This window comes from Ammodytes marinus, assembly GCF_949987685.1.
Source record: "Ammodytes marinus genome assembly, chromosome: 6".
NCBI lineage: Eukaryota > Metazoa > Chordata > Actinopteri > Uranoscopiformes > Ammodytidae > Ammodytes > Ammodytes marinus.
Genome location: NC_137235.1, coordinates 31,914,838 through 31,936,543, shown reverse-complemented (window position 1 = coordinate 31,936,543; position 21,706 = coordinate 31,914,838). Strand labels below are relative to the sequence as shown.

Genomic DNA, 21,706 nt, shown 5'->3' with positions numbered 1-21,706 from the left:
AAAGAAAATAGGTGCGGCAGATTTTAAATGATTCCAGGTTTGGAATACTTGTGCTGTTGTAAATTCATATTTAAAGTTTGCATTACCAAGAAAATATCTATTTTTCAAGTTTTTTTCTTTTTAATATATAGATGGCATGTATCTGAACACTGTATTAGGTCAACCAATCATTTTTTTGTCAGTGACAAAAAAAATGACAGTAAAGTGAGCTTTTGCAGGTTACTGCTAGCACATACAGTACTGCCATATTGGAATTTAAAAACAAACACACAAACACACTAGGGCTGTAACGATACAAAAACTCACGATTTTTGACCCACGATTCGATACATACAACAATTTTCTAAATTTAAGAAGCATTTTATTTAAATAACATTTATAATAAAATGTAACATTTAGTAATAATTAACCTGACCAGATTTGAACACAAAGAACAAAATAAGCAACATGAATAAATAAGTAACCAAAGATATAACATTTCTCTCTTCTCTGTAACAAAATAATACTAATAAAAAATTCAAAAATAACTGTTGCACCAACTATTGATGTAAACCATAAATCAAGTTAAAAAACAAAGAAACACTTTACAGCTACAGCTTCCTTAACCAAACTTTGTATCCATAACCTAAAATATATATATATATATATGTATATACCGTAATTTTCGCACTATAAGCCGCACTGGACTATAAGCCGCAGGTGTTATAATGTTTAATTACCATATGTAAGAGTTTGTGCACAGAGGGGATTGTTGGGAAAGAGATGGCTGCTTGAGGAAGCTCCCATTTATTAACATTTCAACAAACAAGTTGCATATTTGCATAACGTATTCAAGTGTTACCATTTAGTGCAATAGTAGCTACTAGGGATGGGCACGAGTGTTTTCGCTACTCGTGTGATCGCTTGCATTCCTTGAGGATCAATCGATTCCTCGTTAAACTTTTTTCTATTTTTAGAACGCAACGCATCTGTCTGCAGAACAACGGTTCACCGCAATAAAGCGCTCAATGCTTATTGTCAAACAGTCACAGTTGCCATATGATATTAAGGATTTTTTCCCTACAAGTTTAAAACACCTTTTCCTCACTGAAAGTAATTAAATAGACGGGCCACAATTTAAACCGATCGAGTAGGTATGCGGTGGGGAGAAAAAAAGAGAAAAAAAGCATGGGCTGTTGTTCTAACAAAAAAAAAATAGCCTAAGTCACCATTTAAAATAAAATGGGCAGCAAATAATATAAAATGATTGTCCTACAATTTAAATACATATAAATAACTCACCAAAGCAGTAGACTATATCCAACCGCGTAATGCTCACTCCGTTGTCCGTGACTAATTACCTCGACTAATTCCTCATTAACGGAACGTTACACCGGTTGGTTTTTGAATCTCATCCCCATATTCCATAGTTAAGGCTTCGTAACTGTTGTTGGCTCGGAGCGAATGTGCCTGAAGTAAGCCTTGCTTCTTCTTTACTTTTCTTTCCAAGCGGAGAGCACCTTGCATGCTCACCTGTCCTGGAGTCTACTCATTACTAACTGAGAGTAGCGTAACAGGTCATCTCCCCTTTTTATAAACGTAACTTTATCATCTGCTTTAAAATAATTGGACAGTTATATTCCTGAAAATGTTCTGGAGAAAGGAGAGATCGTGTTCAGCTCCGCGGTGCCGTGGAGAACACAGGCTGCGCTGCGGTGGCACAGAGGTGGCAGTTACTTGCAGTTGCTGTTTGACACAACGCTCAGTTTATTGCACTTGCATCAAAATATTTAATTTTGTTAAACTTTACTTTATCCATTTTGTGCCGTTTTGTACACGTATATAACATTTTAATCCACCAATCAAGTTAATTTGAAACGAGGAGTACTCGATTACTAATGCCCATCCCTAGTAGCTACAGAACATATACTGTGCTGTGTAATAACAGGGTCGAAAAATGGGGAAAAAGTTGCGGTTTATAGTCCGAAAATTACGGTGTATATTTTTTTTTTATTGCGATTTTGCATTTTCACACCGCGATGCGAGATCGTGGCTCTGTGTATTGCGATTCTCAGTTCGATACACATATTGTTACAGCCCTAAAACACAAACACAACAACAGTTCACCTGGTAGATGTATATGGCCAAAGTAGCACAGTAGGCAAAGCGGTCTCCACTAGCAGCACACACATCTTTATTCCAGGGCTGACAGCCTGCTGCCAGCAAGCCCACCTGCTTTACCTTGGCCATCTCACCTATAGAGAGTGACACACACACACACACACACACACACACACACACACACACACACACACACACACACACACACACACACACACACACACAATCATTTATTAACTTATTATTGTGACATTCAAGTTAATAAATTATATCTTAATGCATACGTTTTTGCACAGCTTTCAGTGAAATGTCTTGTATATTTCTGTATTTTGATTACATTTATAAATGGCAGTAATAATACACATCATGGCTAAAATGCCTATCAAAACAGCATTTATGAAGGATAGAATGACAACAGATAGATTACAGTGAGAACACTCCCAACATACTAGTAAAGCCACAGGTTACCAGGGATAAGGTGATGAAAGGCACAGAGGAAGGGAGAGAGGATTGAAATAATCTCTGCTGTGATTGGCTCAAACCACTGCTAATCTTTCTTCTGATTGGATACTGTTCATGAGAGGAGCTGGCTAGTTACTCTCGGTGTACAGTAGTTCTGCTCTCTGCAAAGTCCTGTACACACTGTTAGCAGCTACACATCCTCACAACAAGAGTCTTAAAAAATGTATTGTGTTTATTTTGTATTAGTTTAGCTAGTTATCTTGTGATTTTGCAGACCAAAATAACCAAAAGTGATCATTCTGCTCAGCTGATTGTTAAACCAATTCCTGTGGATCTGCAGGGTGTTTCTGGCAACACATGTTCACTTAAAGCTGGGGTATGTGATTTCTGATTGGTCAAAGTTAACATGAGCTGACACTTTGACCAATCAGAGCGAGGCTCCGATTCTCTGTTCTTATTGGCTGTTGGGACTGTCCATTCACTTTGGCACTACGTTGTTGGTGTAGAGCGTGTCAGGGAGGGACCATAGGGGAGGGACCAAAGAGAACAAGTGGAGCGGTTGAGGTATTTGGATTCAAATCTCTATCCCAACTGCCATTCTCCACCCCAGCTTTAACATGCTTTTAGAAATAATAATAGATACCTAGGGGGCAAAACCCCCTTTTTTTGAAAAACAGACATGGAGCGTTGTAAAAGGTTGTTCACCAGAAATGATATCTAGGACCTTCCAGGATCCCAACCTGGGTGGACAACCTGGTCAACTAACTGCTGGTAAGCTACAGGGGGCCGACATAGAGCAAATCAGAACCACTGTTTAAGCGAATGGGGGTGGGCTAATAGGGAATTTTTTAAACTTATAGATATCATTATGAAACTTTGCAAGTTGATTACTGACATTAAAACAACAACTTTTTGTATTACAGTATTTTCCAAAATGTTTGAATAAATATGAAAAATCATCAATATCTTACTAATGATGCGTAAATTTGCATATCTGCAAAGCCCCAAAATCTAGATGTTGGACAAAAGCAGAGTCAATTTGTTTTTAAATTTTGAAAACAAAACAAGTGTCCAACTGCCTGAAGCTTTTCCTAATCACAGTTCAAATTTGATCAATAACCCATAGAAAATGAATTTTTTACACTGTTTTTTCCAAGGGAATGTCTAGCCGTTTCCTAAAATACCAGCTGGAGACTCCAAAAGGACACTTTTGGTCCATGGCACATGAAATATAATTGTGTAAAAAATTTATTTTCTATGGGTTATTGATCAAATTTGAACTGTGATTAGGAAAGGCTTCAGGCAGTTGGACACTTGTTTTGTTTTCAAAATTTAAAAACAAATTGACTTTGTTTTCTTCCAACATCTAGATTTTGGGGCTTTGCAGATATGCAAATGTACGCATCATTAGTAAGATAATGATGATTTTTCATATTTATTTAAACATTTTGGAAAATACTGTAATACAAAAAGTTGTTGTTTTAATGTCAGTAATCAACTGGCAAAGTTTCATAATGATATCTATAAGTTAAAAAAATTCCCCATTAGCCCATCCCCATTCACCCCCCATTCCCTTAAACAGTGGTTCTGATTTGCTATGTCGGCCCGCTGTAGCTTTCCAGCAGCTTGTTGACAAGGTTGTCCACCCAGGTTGTGATCGTGGAAGGTCCTAGATGTCATTTTTGGTGAACAACCTTTTACAACGCTCCATGTCCATAAAATCACTTTGCCCCCTTTAACATAGGGGCGTCTTAAGGCAAGACAGGTGAATAGGGTAAGAAAAAAAAGTTAAATTATAGATATCATCATGAAACTTTGACAGTTGATTACTGATATTAAAATTATAGTTTTATTGTATTATAATTTCTTTCAGAAATGGTTGAATAAATCTAACTAGGCTAATTATGCATACATTTGCATATTTTAAAAAAAATAGATGTTTGACGAAGTTACCATCTTGAACTTCATCAAACTTGAACATATTAGTGTCCAAGGTTTTCCTGAACAGATTTGGATAAAGCCATTTTTCGTTTTGATAAACCAGAAAAATATAATATAATATATATTTACAGGTCTTAAAGATGCATTGACTTCAATGCAAGAAAATGTATCATAAATCAGACAATGAACAACATATGAACAAATCCTTCTGTAATAACCTTCAGTTTAGTACTTGTTTAGACTTTAGACCTTCTTTATTGTCATATGTGCACTGGTCAATAAATAGACCAGTGCACATATTAAACAAAATGTCGTAACCTAGTACATTAGTACTTGTTTAGAATGATTATGGAAAGTTTAGTTGAGTAGGTTCCTAAGAAGTTGAGATTTTTGGTTCAGATTTTTGAAAAAAACTAATGTTGAGATAATGGCCATGAAAGATGGTTGTAAAGGAGAAATATACAGATGCAATCAGACAAGGTTTAGTCAAATAAACACCTAAATGTACATGTTATACCTTTTATTTCTACTAGTATGAAAGAAGACATGTTATGGAAGCCAAATAGTCAAAAATCTCCAAATTGATCAGAAAAAATCCCTGCTGTGTCTCGACTACAGTCCATAAACCTGCAGGAGGAGCTATAACCTGGATCGATGGCGTTTTGCCCTCCCAACGGAGCCTTGGAGGCAGCGCTGGCTGGAGCTGCCTGGAAGGCACTAACTCTTACCCTAACCATAACCCTAACCTTAACTCTTACCCTAACCATAACCCTAACCCTAACCCTAACCCTAACCTTAACTCTTACCCTAACCCTAACCCTAACCATAACCCTAACCCTAACCTTAACTCTAACCATAACCCTAACCTTAACTCTTACCCTAACCATAACCCTAACCCTAACCCTAACCCCTACCCTAAACCGGGTCTGTATCCTGCCCCCCACCCCACCCCTCACCCTAAACCCAACCTCCCCTCCCCCTACCCTAATCCGGGTCTGCATCCTGCCCCCCACCCCACCCCTCACCCTAACCCTAACCTCCCCTCCCCCTCCCCTAAACCGGGTCTGTATCCTGCCCCCCAACCTACCCCTAATCCTAACCTCCCCCCTCTTTGGTTGGGGACCGCTCCGACCCCACTTCACACTCACCACCACAACCAGTTGTCTCCACCCCTTCAGAGCCCACACGCATCCTCCCCTTTGTCTCCACTTTCTCCCACAGAATAACCCGTCTACACCACACAGTAAAACAAAATTATAATCAAACACTCGCACAACACCCGGCCTTCACTAACCATAACACCATCTCAGCCTATAGAAAAAACCCCAGCCTCCAGAACATCCTCATCCGCTCTAAATATAGTGACCATAGACCCCCCGACACCACACAGCACAGCACCCTGTACAAAAATAGAAAATTCATTATCAACCCACACAGTCAGCAACAATACCCCACCCTTGGTTCTTTCACCCTCAACACCAGCAATGTAGTTTATATCATCTCCTGTACCATCTGCAATAAACACTACATCGGGGAAACTAAACACACCATCCTCACCCGGCTCAAACAACACCTTTACAATATTAGGGAAGGTAAGCTCACCACCCCATTGGTCACTCATTTCCAACAACACCCCGTTACCAACCTCATCATCTCCGGAACTGAATCTAACAACCGTTGGACCACCGGACAGAGGAAGAGGGCGGAAAAAATATGGATACATAAACTGGACACCACCATACCAAAAGGCCTCAACGACAAATAATCATCCTCTTCAACAATAATCCATTCCCCCACTTCTTCCCACCCTGGACCATCCACGCTGCTGACCAGAGCCCCCGCCCCGCTCCCAACATGCTTGGTTTTTATTTTCTCCCCCCCCCCCTTTTTTTTTAGATTTTTTCAATTTTTCTAATTTTATTCAAATTATGCAAATTTTTTTTAATTATTTTAATTTTTCAATTGTTTTAATTCTCACTATTTTAGCTGTTCTGATTTTTTTTTTTATATATACCATTTCCAAATCTTTATTCAAGTTGTTCTAACGTTTTATTTGATCCTGGTCAGTAGCACCCTTTTCTTCCCACCCTGGAGCATCCACGCTGCTAACTCTTACCCTAACCATAACCCTAACCTTAACTCTTACCCTAACCCTAACCTTAACTCTTACCCTAACCATAACCCTAACCCTAACCTTATCTGTTGTCCTCCCAACAGTGCCTTCCAGGCAGCTGCCTTGCCGGCTCCGTTGGGAAGACAAAACACCAAACATCTACAGTATAACCAGCATGTTGCACGTGTATATTGTTTCCAGAATCCATTTCATATTTTTTTGAGGAAGCATGACCATCCAAATGGCAGAGGTGATAAAGAACTGGCAGGGTAGAGGGGAGCAGGTCCTTTTCTTAATCCAAGGTAATCTTCAAAAACCTGTTGACCAGTTAGCCTGTGATCTCTTCCTGTCAGGTGCAAATTGGGTGATTTACATATAAATGTCCTCTTTCTGATTAGATAATGGTGCCACCATCTATCGGTAATGGTGAGCAGTTGTCACAATAATAATAACTACACAGCACTTTGATGGAAAGTGTTATGTCTACATGCAGACCAATCTGGGCATTCCATAATTACGTTTGACTTTTCAGTAAATTTAGGAAGGTTTTACTTCTAGTTTGTCTCATGTTATGTTCATCTCTTCATCTTAAACACTCTAGTGGTTTGAAATTTGAATCTGTGTCTTTTTCTGTGCTGCTGTAGACGTTATGGTGCCGCACCAGCATTTCTTAAAATCTCAAATAATCTCCAGTATAACCATTAGACAAAATAAGAGATTACTATGTAATTTTTTTTTCTTTTTACATATATGCATAGTGAAGTTTAGAAATGATCCATTGGGGAAATGGCAGCGAGCAGGACATAAGACGTGATTCCCTCAGCTCCTCCACCAGAAATACTCTCATTGTTAAGCCTTTTGACGGTGGAAAATAAGGCATAAAGGATGACCATGAGGAAGAGCCCAAGGACGCTGGATAATCTTTCGGGGCGTGAACTTTTTGTCGAGCGTGCTAGCTAGCAGCTCACCAGGCACAGCTAGCGCGAGTGGCGATTCCACGGTCCTACTGATGGAGGACGACTATTCTCTTTATGCTTTCATACAGGCCATTAGACAAATGGAAAACTCTATAAACACCAGGCTCCACAGGCTTGAGTCTTCCCTCGCTGAGATGAAAACTAGTCTGGCCGCAAATTCTTTCCCGCATAACCAGCCTGGAGGAGGCTCAGGACGGGTAACGAGACGCGCTTCACTGAGCTGGAAAGGACTTGTCACGAGCTGTCGGCGCAAAGACAGCAAAGAGTTTGACAGCGCCAGGCAGAGGCTGAGAGAGGCTGCCATCCGCCATGGGTTTTTGTTTCCTTCCCGGCTGATCTTCACACACAGAGGTGTTACTAATGACTCAACTCGACTTATCTCAACTTGGTTTTGGTAGCAGCACGGGTCGTTTTCCACTGCAAATAGTACCTCCTGGACGTGGGCGGGGTCATCATACAAAGGGGCAGAAAACAGACTCCGGAGCCAAGTAGCAAATCAGAAATTACGAGCAGCTGTTGTACTATAAACTGAACCAACAGCCAAAAATACAGATGGAAAATGTTTAAAAAAAATAGCCCTGGGTGAGCTTAGCGAATACAGGGACATTTCATTACATTTTTTCGAATCTGTGATGCAAATCAAATGAAAGAGAGCCAGAGAAGGCTGCACGCGGCGAGACAAAATACACTTGAAAAGTCCCGGAGAGTTTGGGAGAATATACAACAGAATGAAGCCGGGAGTCTCTGGCAGTACCGCAGCACCCCCTGCTGGTGGCGCTACAGCACCCCACACGCAACACACATCACAGAGGCACCACATCAACCAACTAGCTTCAGTTTTCCAGGAAGGCTGCTTGGGAAAGAAACGTTTTGTCGTTCATTCAATGCAAGCTGGTTTACCAAATGGAGTTGGCTGCTTTATATTGAGGACGGTGATCGCGTTGTTTGTTTCAGCTGTGTCAAAGCAGTGGAGAAGATAAATGTCTAATTAATGAAGAGAGTGTACAGTTAGACAGCTGTTTTGTAAAGGAAGGCTTCACAAACTGGCGGAAAGCCACAGAAAAATTCAAGGAGCATGAGAAGTCTCACCTTCACACAGCCATGCCATTCAGTAAAATCTGTGCTCTAAAAAAAACACCCCAATTAACGCACTTTTATCTGACGCTGCCCGCCAAGCTCAGAATACAGCAAAACATGTTCTGGAACTGATGTTCAGATCAGTGCGCTTCCTGGGGAAAGAAGGGGTGGCTTTTCGGGGTGACAGCAGCCGTGATTGCATTTTGTATGAACTTATGCTGGAGCGTACCCTCAACCTCCAAAAAGAGAGAGAATTGATCCTCAGGAGAGATAACTGGCTTTTGGACACAATTCAGAATGAAGTCATTCAACAGCATGCCTGTGCCATTCAGAGTGAGATTGTGTCCCGTGCAGCAAACAGTCCCTACCATTGACTCACAGCCGATGGTACCACGGACGCCAGTACTGAAAAAGTGTGAGGGGGAGCAGTGGTGCGCTACACTTTTTCTGTGAGCAGCTGGATGTGAATAATGGTGTGAACACAGCGATCGATTTTCGACTGTGCGCGCATGCACAATATTGCATTGGTCTAATCGAGCTGCGCTGCTATATATCTTTTTATCATTGTAGCGAGTTGCGTGTCAAGTGCAGGCTGAGCTTTTTTTTCCAGCACCCCCTGCTGAGAATGTTCCCGCGGCTATGGTCTCTGGCCAATCAGTGGCCGGCAGTCTGCCGACGTCACCTTTTACCGTCGGCTCAGCTCGCTTGGAACCTAGAGCGAGGCGAATCAGGCGATACCAACAAAACAGCCGCTACAAGGCACCAGGTACCATGATTTTGAGGTGGAAACGCCAAAAATGTGATTTGAGTCGAGTCGAGTTGAGCTGATACCACGCAGTGGAAAGCACCATAAGGTATTCGGCTCACCACAGGAGGCATCGAGCTACATCAGCACGCACATCCAAGCCGCTGCAGCCGGAGCTGCAGCCGGAGCTACAGCTTAATTGACTGGACTGAAAAGCGCCAGGGATGCAGTCTCCCATCTCTAACCAAACTACACCGGCAAAGTTTATTTTTCCTCTTTTACGTTGTTATGGACAAAATAACCAGTAAGGTATTAGACTGCATGCTATACTATTTTTGAGTCAAAATCTGGAGACCTTGCACTTGGTGTGTGGAACCAACATTCAGTTCTGATCTCTCTCCACTATCAGACTGGCATCACTCATTTCACTTAGTAACTCTAATGTTGTTAGGTATTTATCTTCATCTCTTATCTATTGTAAGAGTTTATGAATGACTGCACGTACAATTGTCAGATCGCGGACCCCAAACAATGTCGTGTCCTAGCAACTTGCTCGAAAATATTTCATTTTCCTGTGCGGGTAGAATTGACCCAGTGCATTGTGTTGAGTAGGAAAAGTATCCAATCGATCCATACCCAAAATCTTCCCGGAAGTTAGTACTCATCCGGGAATTTCTCGCCTACCCAAACTCGCATACCCAAGCGTCACATACTCAAATTGAAGTCAAAATGAGTAGGCTATGAGTAGGACGTTAGTATGGCTTTCCGAACACAGCCTTTGTCAATCCAGTCAATCCAAAAAAAAAATCTTAAGGTTTGGAATAAGAAGATAGCCCCCTGCTTCGATAAGTGGCTCATGGAGTTAGCACTCTATAGGCCTATATGGAGAAAATCCGTAATGAGATATCAGGGAAAGCAGAACATTTCAAACAGATATGGCAGCCATTCCTGGACTATAGCCTATAGCAGCGCTGAAGTCTTTTTATTTTTTGCTTAACATTTACCTTTAGTTTAAACAATGTCTTTAGAAAACCTGTTAAAGTAGAGTAGTACGCCATGTTAGTTGTTTTTTTTTTTTTGTCTTTTGTTTGTGTGTTCACTTTTACAGTTGTGTTTGTGTTCTTAAAATAAATTCAAAAAATAAAGTATTTAAAAAAATAAATGAGCCATTGAAAATGTTTCTCAAATTGCATAATTTTGTTATTTATTATTTTTTTTTGCATAATTTTTCCAGTGAAGAACCCCATGGTCCCCCGCAGAATTTTGGCTTCAATGACGCTGCGCACACACACACACACACACACACACACACACACACACACACACACACACACACACACACACACACACACACACACACACACACACACACACACAGTCAGCACCGAATGTGGGTGTGTAAGTTAACTGCTAGTGTCAGAGAAAAGTCTATCTGCTCAAGCCCAGACACTGGCTCAGCTATTTTTCTAAACATGCACAATCAGACCAAGACATTCATTTCAGTGAAAAAGTAAGGCAGCAATAGGCTATTATACCAGGAGCCTGGACCTGGCTCACCTGAATGGAATACAGCCTTGATTGGCCGTATTATAGCCTATTACATTTCTCGTGTAGGCTATGCCTTTTGCTGCGTTTAGATCTGAAATGACTATTTCGAAAAAACCTCATGAATAGCATTATATTTAGGCCTTTAAATAGCTCTGCATTCAGATGAGCAGACTGTTGCTAAGACAATTGTCTGTTTAAATTGCACACATGAGTCTACATAGAGAAGATAAACGGCAGTGGTCGGCACCATAGCTAGTCATCGTGAGAACGGTGTGGGTGGTTTTCAGATGAAACGGCTGTCCATGAAATAATAGCTTATTACGTTATAGCCTATTTTACAGTTGTGTCACCTGCGTGCACTGAAAGGACGTGGGCTATTTTTGACATGCAATTCACCCAAACAGACCGTGCTCATGTTGTGCTGGTAACATTAGAAAACAGAACAGGCACGAACACATGCCTCGTTTCAGACTTGTTTACATATAGGCAAATAGCCTAATGATTCAATAGCCTTCTATAAATGTTAGTCAGAACCAATCTTTAAGTCAACAGGCTGCTTCCACCTCTCGCCAACTAGACAGTTATATATTTAATTTCAATATGAATATGCAGGGGAGGCATCAACAGGTTTCAGCAACGCAAAGTATAATCCCTGACAAACGGCTTATCGAGAAACACAGTGTCGCAGATGTGAGTCTGTTCTGAATACTACGGAGCGGTGATAGTAACAGTCAGTCAGCTGTAGCCTATTTGACATGTATGTTGTGTATGCCATATCACTGTGTGTATGTGGACTAATGTTAGCTAGCGGACGGCTGCTGTTATATGTATCAGTGTTTTTCTCTTACCGTCAGTGTTAAGCTGGCTCGTGCCCAATACGGACAGCTCCAGGTGCTGAAACACTCCGCCGCGCAAGGAGAGAGGAGGGACACACACAGCGGCGGCAGTGATTGGTCCATGGGAGAAATCGTTCTCATAAGATATTGGCTGTCACATCGTCTCTGAGTAAATCCAGGTTAAGTCTTTCCCATGACTGTCTCAACATTATGCATGATTAGTATTAGTGTGATACAGACAGGCTTTATTTCACTAGGTCAAGATTTATAGATCAGAGTTCCCCAGATTTTTTTCATTGTTTTTTTCTATGGACATTGCAGTTCAATTAATTATAAAATATAGGCATAGGCTCTTCTCAATCATATCAATTTCAGTAGGCCTATCAGTGCAATACAACTTTAAACCGATCTGCATTCAAGTACAAAAGTTGTTTTCAGCTCGATATAGGCTACTGAAAGGGGCCTTGTGCTGTTTCCTTGTAAACAAACGTTATACAATTTCAGTGTCTATTATAGGCCTACAGAAGCCACAAATTGCCATATGCATACATTTTGATTCTGTTTATAACTAAACTGGTTTCCACTCATTTTATGTGCCATTATCTGGTCCTGATGAGTCATTTATCTCGTTATCACAAAGTTATTTTCCTTTTCTATTCATAACAGATCATGTTCACACAACTGTCTATTGAACTGAAATGACGGATTCAATATGAGTCTGTTATGACATGTTATAAGCAGCAAACGTCCTGATTTGATACTTGGTTATGGCTCTTCCTGACAGTCAGATGTCATGTAGTCTAAAATTTAGATGTGATCAAAAGAACCAGACAAGCATTTGGACCGAGATAACGGCAACCACGTAATGAGTGGATACAAGCTTTTATCCTAATTTGCTTTTTATTTTGACTTAATTATAATGGAAACAAAAACAATTTACGAGCATGGCCATTATCGGCGTCTGTATTAACAATAACAAGTGATTTTTTTTACATGAACATAGGAAGCCTATAGATATCCAATATATAGCCTATATTTTCATAATTTTTTTGAATTCAGCATTATTTACATCCACTTTACTTGCTTGCAGTCTTCTTCTTTACTGTGTTTGCTTTAGACATTTTGGGGGGCAGGTGCTCAGTGCAAAAAAATGGCACAAAATATTCTATCGATGAATGACCAAATCATTTTAAGGTTACTTGTACAAAATCCCCCCCTGGCCTAATGACTTTTAATACCCGGCCACACATACAGTGTTTCTCAGGTTTTGGGGAGACTGTGTTTGGGACCCTGGACCTTCTAGGGGGGGTTTCTTTATTTTTTGCTCCCCCAGAAGAAAAATTTGAACCTTTGAAATTAAAATTCATCAATCTGGTGCACTTTGAGAAGAAAAAAGTGCACCACACAAGAAAAAATGTACATGTTTGAAAGCTTCAGGATTTTTTTAAATAATCCCTTATCCCGAAGCTCCTTCTCTCTCTGAAGTCTTCGTTAGGCCCCTGATCTCCGTACTCCGTAAAAAAAATCTTTATTTTTTATTAATCGGGGGAATTGTTATCACATGCATTTAATCATCGAGTATTTATAGATGGTCATGTCAGCATGGGCAAGATACACTGCTAAAAAAATAAAAAATTTAAGGGCACTTGATTGGTCCAGGGGGCAAAGGGCAGGTGCTCAGGCACCACTTGGAGTCTACCTGTGCACGCCACTGGTACTGTATATCTTGAAACATGTTTTACGGCAACCTGTTTATCAGTGGATAAAGAGTGTGTATTGCATCAAACGCATACATAGGCCTACATGTCATGACCGGTGCATGACCGTAGTGTGCACTATAAACACTTAAAGAAAAAACACTCAATAACCTACAACTGGTTAAAAAAAACCTCAGTATGGGACTTTTAAAGGACACAAAATATGCAGACCAAACTGCACTTTTTCATGGCTTTTCAACATAAATATTTCTCCCAGTGTGTGTACACTCACCGGCCACTTTAGGTACACCAGTTCAATTTCTTGTTAACGCATATAACTAATCAGCCAATCACATGGCAGCAACTCAAGGCATTTCGGCATGTAACCTGGACTAAATGGGGAAGAAAGGGGGGTTAAGTGTCTTTTATCTTAGAATCCAACCCGGGTCGTTCTCTGCATGTCATTCCTCTCTGCCCCATTTCATCTCTGTCCCTCTGCATTATGAATAAAGCTTGTCAAAAAAGTTTTTATATAGTTGTATAGTTTATGCAGCACGAATAGGTCGGGAGAGGTGGACGATTCCCCCCCCACTAAAAAGAAGAAGATGAAGACAAAGTTGCCTGAGTAACCTGGAACGCTGGAATTATTTTATATGTCATTTGCATCCACACATACTGTAGGTGAATTCTTTCAGATATTTGATATCCTATCAGCCTGAACACCAAAGTCACTATCAAACAATATGTGGCTCTTTTGTAAATCACTGGAAAATACAGGAGGCCTATCTGCAGTTATGCCCCAATATTCAGAGGATTGCTGTAAGATATGTCCACCTTATCTCACATTATTGCCTAATATTTAGATGAAATTACATTTTTATTAATGGTATTTATTACAATGTTATTTCTGTTATTAAATACAATTATGTGATCAATTTGTCACATATTTTCTTTAGTTTGGAGAAAATGTAGATTTGTATATATATTTTTATTATCCTATCCCCCAACTATGTTAAATTACACTAGATTAAATATAAACACAGTATGGCTGAATTATTTAAATGTCAAGATCATTTTATATTGGTAATTATTAAAGGTGCTGTAAGCGGAATGGTTCTTTTAGCTAACTTCCTAGTTACTGCAGTTAGCGGTCCCCTTGCTCGTCCCTATGTCACCACATTAATGCACTGCAGTCTTCAAGCAGCGAGTTATCTAGCATCATCTCAGATCCATAAGTGCGATAACACATGATAAAAACCATCAAAACAGACATTGGGAAAGATTTTTACCTGCTCCGCCATTGTAGGCGCATAAACATTCACCCATCTGTTGCTCTGGCATGCACCGGCAGTGAGACGAGTGTCGGTTTGTCACATTCTCTCTTGCGATTGGATAAAAATGTCGGGATCCTCCAATAAGTTTATTTGCCGGTTACATGCAGAGCAGCTGACAGATCGGCTTTATGAAACGTGCACTTTATGCAAGTGATGACTGTAACAATAAAGAGCGATTTAACACTTATATTAACATAAATAAACCGCTTACTTCACCTTTAAGTACTGTTTGTGACGTTTGAAGTGCAATTGTAATATTCCAACCGATAAGATCAATGTTAAAATGTTTTAGAAAAAAGACTTGACCTTATTGGATGGGACTAAATGTGGGCATGATTAGTTTGCACTGCATACATAGACCTACTGGTACACAAGGACCAGTGTCTTCAAGCGACCATTGTTTACCAGAGAAGGGAGCGAGGTGGTCAAGGTGTTTAGGAAAGTAGAAGACTGGTTATTTCTCTCTGAAAGAGCTGCTGGTCTGATGGCACTTGCAGGACAAAGTTAGTTTGTGTGAGAAGTCTTATACAAAACCTGAGCCATGTTCACATGATCAGTTTGTCAGTGATATTGGAAAGTAATTACAGTAAACACAATTTGTGTTAATCCAAAATACCCATAAAAGATATTTGTCATTAACTGCCTTTTAGAGTGGTGCTCAGACAAATTAATCATTTACGTGGTTCCTGCAGTTTGAGGAACGCAACATTAGTTTCCTTAACTTGATATACTCTTGTTCCGGTCAGACAAAAGGCTTAACTAAAAAGCCCGAGTGGCTTATTATTGCTACTAAGACATTTGATGTATCAAATTGCAATGTCAGAAAGACTTCCATCCTACAATGTCCATTTTTAAAACTTTACAATAATTGATTTAACACATTTAAAATACCAATTAAGGTAAATACAATGCCCATCAAGTCTGAAGGAGCCACGGGAACCTCTGTTTATCAAACAAATCCCATAATATATATACACACAAATAATCAATATACAAAATTTTATTACAAAAAGAAAATTCATTCTACATGAAAGTTTTCAAAGTTCCACATTAAAAATGGCTGCAAACATCTTTAAACTACAGATAACCCCTCGTAGTAAAATGACAGTGAAGAAACAGCACCACTAAACAAAAAAACATAAGCAGTGCTTCCAGAAACGATACATTTTTTTAAAAACTTACTGATTCGCTGCCGTCCACTGCCTGTACAAGAGTTTCGGTCCATTGTTTTATCATGGGACAATTAGATCTAGCCGCCTGTTAAGATAGCATTGAGGATATAAGATGTAATAAACCTCAGCAGAAAACGTAGTATATAAAAAAACAAACAAAAAAGAATCATGAGGGAACTAAGTGACAAAATAAAACTAAATCCCTGAATTTGAATAGGAATACATGTCTGATATCGGACAGAGGCAGACCAACAGGGACAGCAGGCTATACTGTTGGAATCATCCACAAAAAAAACACTCAGGAGTTAAGCTGAACAATGCATTGCAAATTCACATCCTTTAGACTCAAAGCGCTCAGTCATCATCCTCATCGTCATCATCCTCGTCGTCATCTTCTTCATCATCATCGTCGTCATCATCATCATCCATGGGTACGTCTTTCTTGGGAGCGGGCCGGCCGGGGCCACCCTTCTTACCCGCTACACTCTTCTCAGATCCTGATTTGGCGCGGTATGCAGCAACATCCTTTATTTAAAAATAAATTTTTAAAAATCGGTTACTTCAGCGTTTTGATCAATTTGTCATAACATTTGCAGCCACGGTTCTTTCTGTAGAACATGTTGAATGTATCCATTAACATTAAAATCACTAAACCTGGCGGGTATCATGCAAGAACACAAGAGGAAGTAGTTAATACCTTTGTATATTTGTCCTTCAGTTTAATAGCCTTCGCCTGGTAGGGAGCCTTGTCTTTGGGAGTCTGTGTACCCCACAACTTGCCAAGCTCCTTGGCAATATCACCGATGCCGATACCAGGGTGCTCCTCCTTGATCCTGGGACGGTGGTCAGAGCAGAACACGAAGAAGGCAGATCTGGACAAACAAACCAAAATGGTGTGGTTAAAACTAAGGCCAGTAGAGAGAGCATCACATGTATGGGCATCTGCACAGTTAACTCATGTGCTCAGACATGTTTTTTTTTTTTTTTTTTTTTAGAAACGGTATACAGCACCAGCAAAGTGCTCAGGAAATTCAGAAATAGTGTTCTTTAACAAAGCAGCATTTGGGAGCATAAAAACATAGCAGACAGTGATGTAGAGTGAGGACCTGGGGTCAAGTTCCCTGATTTTGATAAAAACCCTTCCCCAGAATAGCGATCCACATTTTAAGTTTTATCTACATAGGGGACTTGCGAAAAAGATGATGTTCATTCAGTTGTTAAAGAATGTATAATATTATATATAATTTAACTGAACATGAACTTTAAAAAGATCTCTTCTGTTAGTGTGAATATACATATCATTTGAATTGGGTTTCAAGTTATTTATATAATTCCAATAATCATTCAATTTTTTTAATAGGGTTTGATAAATCTCATGTGTAAATTGATATTATATAGGAATATCAGCCAATTATTGGCTTCAGACATTTTTACCCCAATATCAGCATTGACCCAAAATTCTAGTCCTTAATACAGGAAAAAGTTTCATCTTTAGCCACGTTTTTTATGAACCCTTAACAGGGAGTGAGTTGAGGTTTTAGACTTACGGTGGTCTCTTGGGGGCGTTGGGGTCCTTCTTCTTCTTAGCCATCTTGGAACCTTTGGGTGGGATGTATGTTTTCATCTCATTGTCATACCGGGCCTTGTCGTTCTTAGCCAAATCCTCAAACCTCACCTTCTCCTTGGCTGACATGGTCTACAAACAAACCCACAAAGTTCAGTACATTTTAATTTGGGGACAGGGAGGTCAAAACAACAACACTTAAAACACTCACTTCTATCAAATTTGTACAATTTATATAGCCATGCCCATCACAAATAAATTGTATGCAAGCCTACCTTCCACCTTTCAGAGCATTTTTTGGAAAACTCTGCGAAGCCTACACTAGTCCCAGGGTGTTTCTTTTTGTGCTCTTCACGGCAGGTCGCCACAAAGTAAGCATAGGAAGAGGTCTTTCCTCTGGGCTTATTAGGGTCTTTTTTCATGGTAGCCATCTGTCTAGAAACAATGACAAAAACAAGGTCCAAATGAAACAACGAGCACTTCAAGTAGAAAAGGCATCGGCGCAAATAAGTATAGAACATTTCTATATAATGGGACTGCGCTTTAGAAAAAAATCATATTTTAACAAAAACCTTTGTAGTCTGTGTTATGAATGAAAAACGATATTCTATATCGTGTTCGCTGTTTAATGTTAACACTTAATTTGTTATTTTTTTTTAACCACACAGTGAAAACGGACACCCAATGGTGTTTTGCGGCTCTAATCGGATTTCTACTTGACTGGGACAAAAAGACGGGACACCATTTTGTATCTTCCCGCCTAAACTCAACTGCGCCAAATGCTTAACAAGTAAAGTCACCTAAAAACATTACTCTAATATCATGTAACAGCTATCCAACTGTTAACTATATTTTAATAGACCACTTGTGATTCTCAACCGAGTGGGGTCCCAATTGAAACTTTAAATATGGTTGCTACAATCGTGTAGCAGGCTAAGCTATCAGGCCAAATGGCGTTTGAACAGCACGATGCGCACACAGCTAAAGACGACACAGCCTGTGGCACTGCACCCAGTTACACCCAAAACGCCACCATTTCACTACCATATAAACTTTTAATCATACAAAATCCGAGGCTTTCATCGTGGATAGTTTAAAACAACATTGCATTTTACACCAATATATTAACGATTTAATTTAATACAATCATTACGTAGGTAAATTCGTACAAAGACAAAACTGGTCGTAGTATAAAGCATACCAAATCACAAATCGATTATAATTACAAAATAAGCTAAATAAGAATGGGGCGAAACAGCAGTGACTTACCAGTCCGTAGTGAAGTTCTATACGACTGAATGAGGAAGAAAGCTCAACTGTTTTGTCACGGTATGCAAGGCCGACCTAACTTGACTAGACGTACTTTCACAGCTCCTCCCTGCTGTCACCGGATAGGCTACATTTATGCATTTCAATTTGAACGTACGACGCACAGAAAAATACGCAGCTGTGATTGGTTGCAATATGTTTGATTCAGACACCAGGTTGCTTTGCTCTGTCTGCGCGTTTATTGGTTGATCCGGGCTTTTAAAGGCACGGCGCGAAAAGTCCTTTGTTTGAGTCCAGAATATGTTAATGTTTAGTTTGGGGTGACCGTGCGCTTAAACCGTTTGTTTTCAAGATGAGACTGACAGTAGCGGAACTCACCATTGGATCCTTACTATTTCGTTTATTTCACCGGCTGCATCATAAAGACTCAACTCAAACGACCCTTTTTAGGTCATCACAAACAAAACTGGACGGAATTCAAATATGAACAGCTTTCCCCTTTGAAATACAGAGGGTAGCCTATCGGTACATACCTGTCATAGCTGAAACTAATATTGAATAACGATTTAAAGAGACATGGATGAACCCCTCCCCGATTAGATTACATCAGTGAATAAATCCCTGCTACTACAGAGCTTTTATACAAGGCTGCGATCATGAGAGCAATAGCCTATGTAAAGTAGCCTACAAGCTTTTAAAACAAAAGTTAAAATGTCAAGATTTAGCAATGACACACATTGCAAAGCCTATTTCAGTGTTTGTTGTGATCTTATTCAGTCCATGGTTGTTATCCGTAGTCTAATTTTGTTTTTCTTCTGAAAATTACAAAGTAGGCCAAAGCAATCAGATTAGGCTCATAAGTAGGCTAGGCCTAACAAGCAAAAGCATTAACCTCAAAAGCAAAACGTTGCCTATCACTAGCAAACACATTATTTGTGTAATCATGGAAACTGTTAGTCTAATTTCTGCAAACAAAAACACAGACAGTGATTCACCAATAAGCTTCTATAAAGGTATTTCAAGCAGGGACAGGAATGGGCATACAAAAAACAATCAACCTCAAACAAACATGTCCATTTTGTCACATGATATGTATACATAGGCATGTTGTTCCACCTAAAGGTAGACTTGATTGCTGAGCTGCTTAGCCTATTGGATGCATCATTTGGCGCTAAACAAAGTTATGGGTAATGGATAAACTGTTGTTTGTCTTCACATTCTCACAGTGAATATGGGCTAACTACTTTAAAATCAAGTTTTTGACACTAATGTTTGTGTGTGTATAAAACAAAAAAGGCTGCATGATGTATGTCAATTAGTAAGCATGGAAGTAGTTGCTAAGTTAGCAACCAAATGTTTTGAAGAGATTTCTGGAAAACTCAGCGTCTCCAGAAAGTGAACCCATAAGGTGACATAGGCCTACATTCCTGAGGTCTGAGTTAGGCCTACTGCTAAATTTGAGAAACTGTTTCTCATTTATATACAGTATGTGATTACTGCAGGAAACCAGTAGGCTACCATATGAGTTCACTCTGCTTTGTAAGTATACCTACCATTGAATTGCAGATTTCCTCAGGAGCAGGGTTGAAACCTTTTGTAATACTTGCATGCAACACTACTATTCATTGACTGTTGTATAACAGGATGAATTTGAGAGAGCATGGAGATAATCACTCAACCCAAAATAACTTCAACAGGCCTGCTGGGATGAGAAGGAGCTTAAAGGTTCAGTTTGGGCTGGAGATTCAGAATAGGAGTGTATCAAATGAAAAGGAGCTTTGCCTACCAGCAAAGTGGCCTTTAAACCCATAACTACAGGCTGTATAGCTCTAGAGTTACTTCACGTTAAAGCTATGGTGCGTAACTTTTTCATATAGCCTAAATTAAAATAGGTTATATAGCCATTGCCAAACAAGTTGACACAAAGTTGATTAAGCCTATCAGCTCCACAAAACTCTCTGTATTTCTCAGTATGGCAGCGTTAACAAACTGTGTCGCCCCCGAACACTGGCGCAGGAGCTCAGAAAATCCCAAGAAGAGCCCCAAAAATGTTTCAGTTTTTGATTCTACTGCAAAGAAAAAACCTGGACATAGAATGTGCAAAATCCATGCTTTATCGGCTTACCTCATGTAGATACACTGGCAGTGTTGTTGTAATTACGCAGAATTCCTCATGGGGGCAAAATAATGTATGCAAGATAGCAAAACAAATACCACTCAGATTTAGATGAATTATAGTTTCACAGAAAAATACAGAGTATGTACAGCTGACGTCATACAATTTGGATGGCTTTGAATGGGCTGAACAAGCCAAACTTAACAGAACTTTGAAACTACATGGTCTGTACAGCCTAAAGCTATACATCCAGTAATCGCTGAGAGCTACTATTTGAAATAATGAAAATACACTCATGAGTCATCATACAAGACACTGTGGTGACATTTGGGGTTCCTGGGCACATGGGTATTACACAGAATGAGAGAGTGGACAAGCCAAGCCACGAACTGCAGCAGCACTGGGATCAGTAAAGAGGCAGACAACAGTATGCATAATACAATAAAGTGTGTATTTAGGCCATAGACAAGGCCAGTTTAAGAGGACACATTGGTACTAGACACACTAGGCCGACTTTTTAACTGTAGGAATAGGCTATACCTGTGAGGGAAAGAACATGAATCAGAATACTTGTATGGTATTGCAGTGTACATAGAAATTTAGCAGCAAGGTGCTCAATAGGCCTATACGAATAGTGTACTACAGGCCTACGTAACCATAACTAATGTAAACATTAATATAATAAAAAAAGTACATTTCAAATAACAGAACTAATAGGCCTAAACAGTAAATATTTTAGCAGCATATATAGTACA

The 21,706-nt window shown here is 39.7% G+C and overlaps 2 protein-coding genes across 2 annotated transcripts in view; both read right to left on the bottom strand.

Moving 5' to 3' along the window:
- The window catches only part of wdr17 (WD repeat domain 17), a gene marked incomplete at both ends in the record, with an annotated part of 81,528 nt that extends 79,299 nt beyond the window's left edge, over nt 1-2,229 (bottom strand). Inside the window, one exon of the mRNA XM_080028983.1 lies at nt 2,107-2,229. Within this exon, the coding sequence (XP_079885109.1) occupies nt 2,107-2,229 (123 nt within the window). The remainder of the gene's footprint in view (nt 1-2,106) is intronic.
- A 13,585-nt stretch (nt 2,230-15,814) lies between these two features.
- LOC307252529 (high mobility group protein B2-like) lies at nt 15,815-18,920 on the bottom strand. The gene is made up of 5 exons (XM_080030223.1): nt 18,836-18,920; nt 17,842-18,001; nt 17,550-17,698; nt 16,700-16,874; nt 15,815-16,527 (listed from the first exon to the last, which is right to left on the bottom strand). Exons 2-5 carry the CDS (start codon nt 17,995-17,997, stop codon nt 16,357-16,359), a joined length of 651 nt encoding a protein of 216 aa, XP_079886349.1. The 5' UTR covers nt 17,998-18,001; nt 18,836-18,920; the 3' UTR covers nt 15,815-16,356.
- Between the last annotated feature and the right edge of the window lie 2,786 nt (nt 18,921-21,706).

Excerpts from the sequence above, each read along its gene's own strand:
- LOC307252529 (XM_080030223.1), bottom strand. The coding sequence starts at position 17,997 with ATGGCTACCATGAAAAAAGACCCTAATAAGCCCAGAGGAAAGACCTCT. Across the intron at positions 17,699-17,841 it reads AATGCTCTGAAAGGTGGAAG|ACCATGTCAGCCAAGGAGAA; the intron begins GTAGGCTTGCAT and ends GTTTGTTTGTAG. Across the intron at positions 16,875-17,549 it reads AACGCCCCCAAGAGACCACC|ATCTGCCTTCTTCGTGTTCT; the intron begins GTAAGTCTAAAA and ends TTGTTTGTCCAG.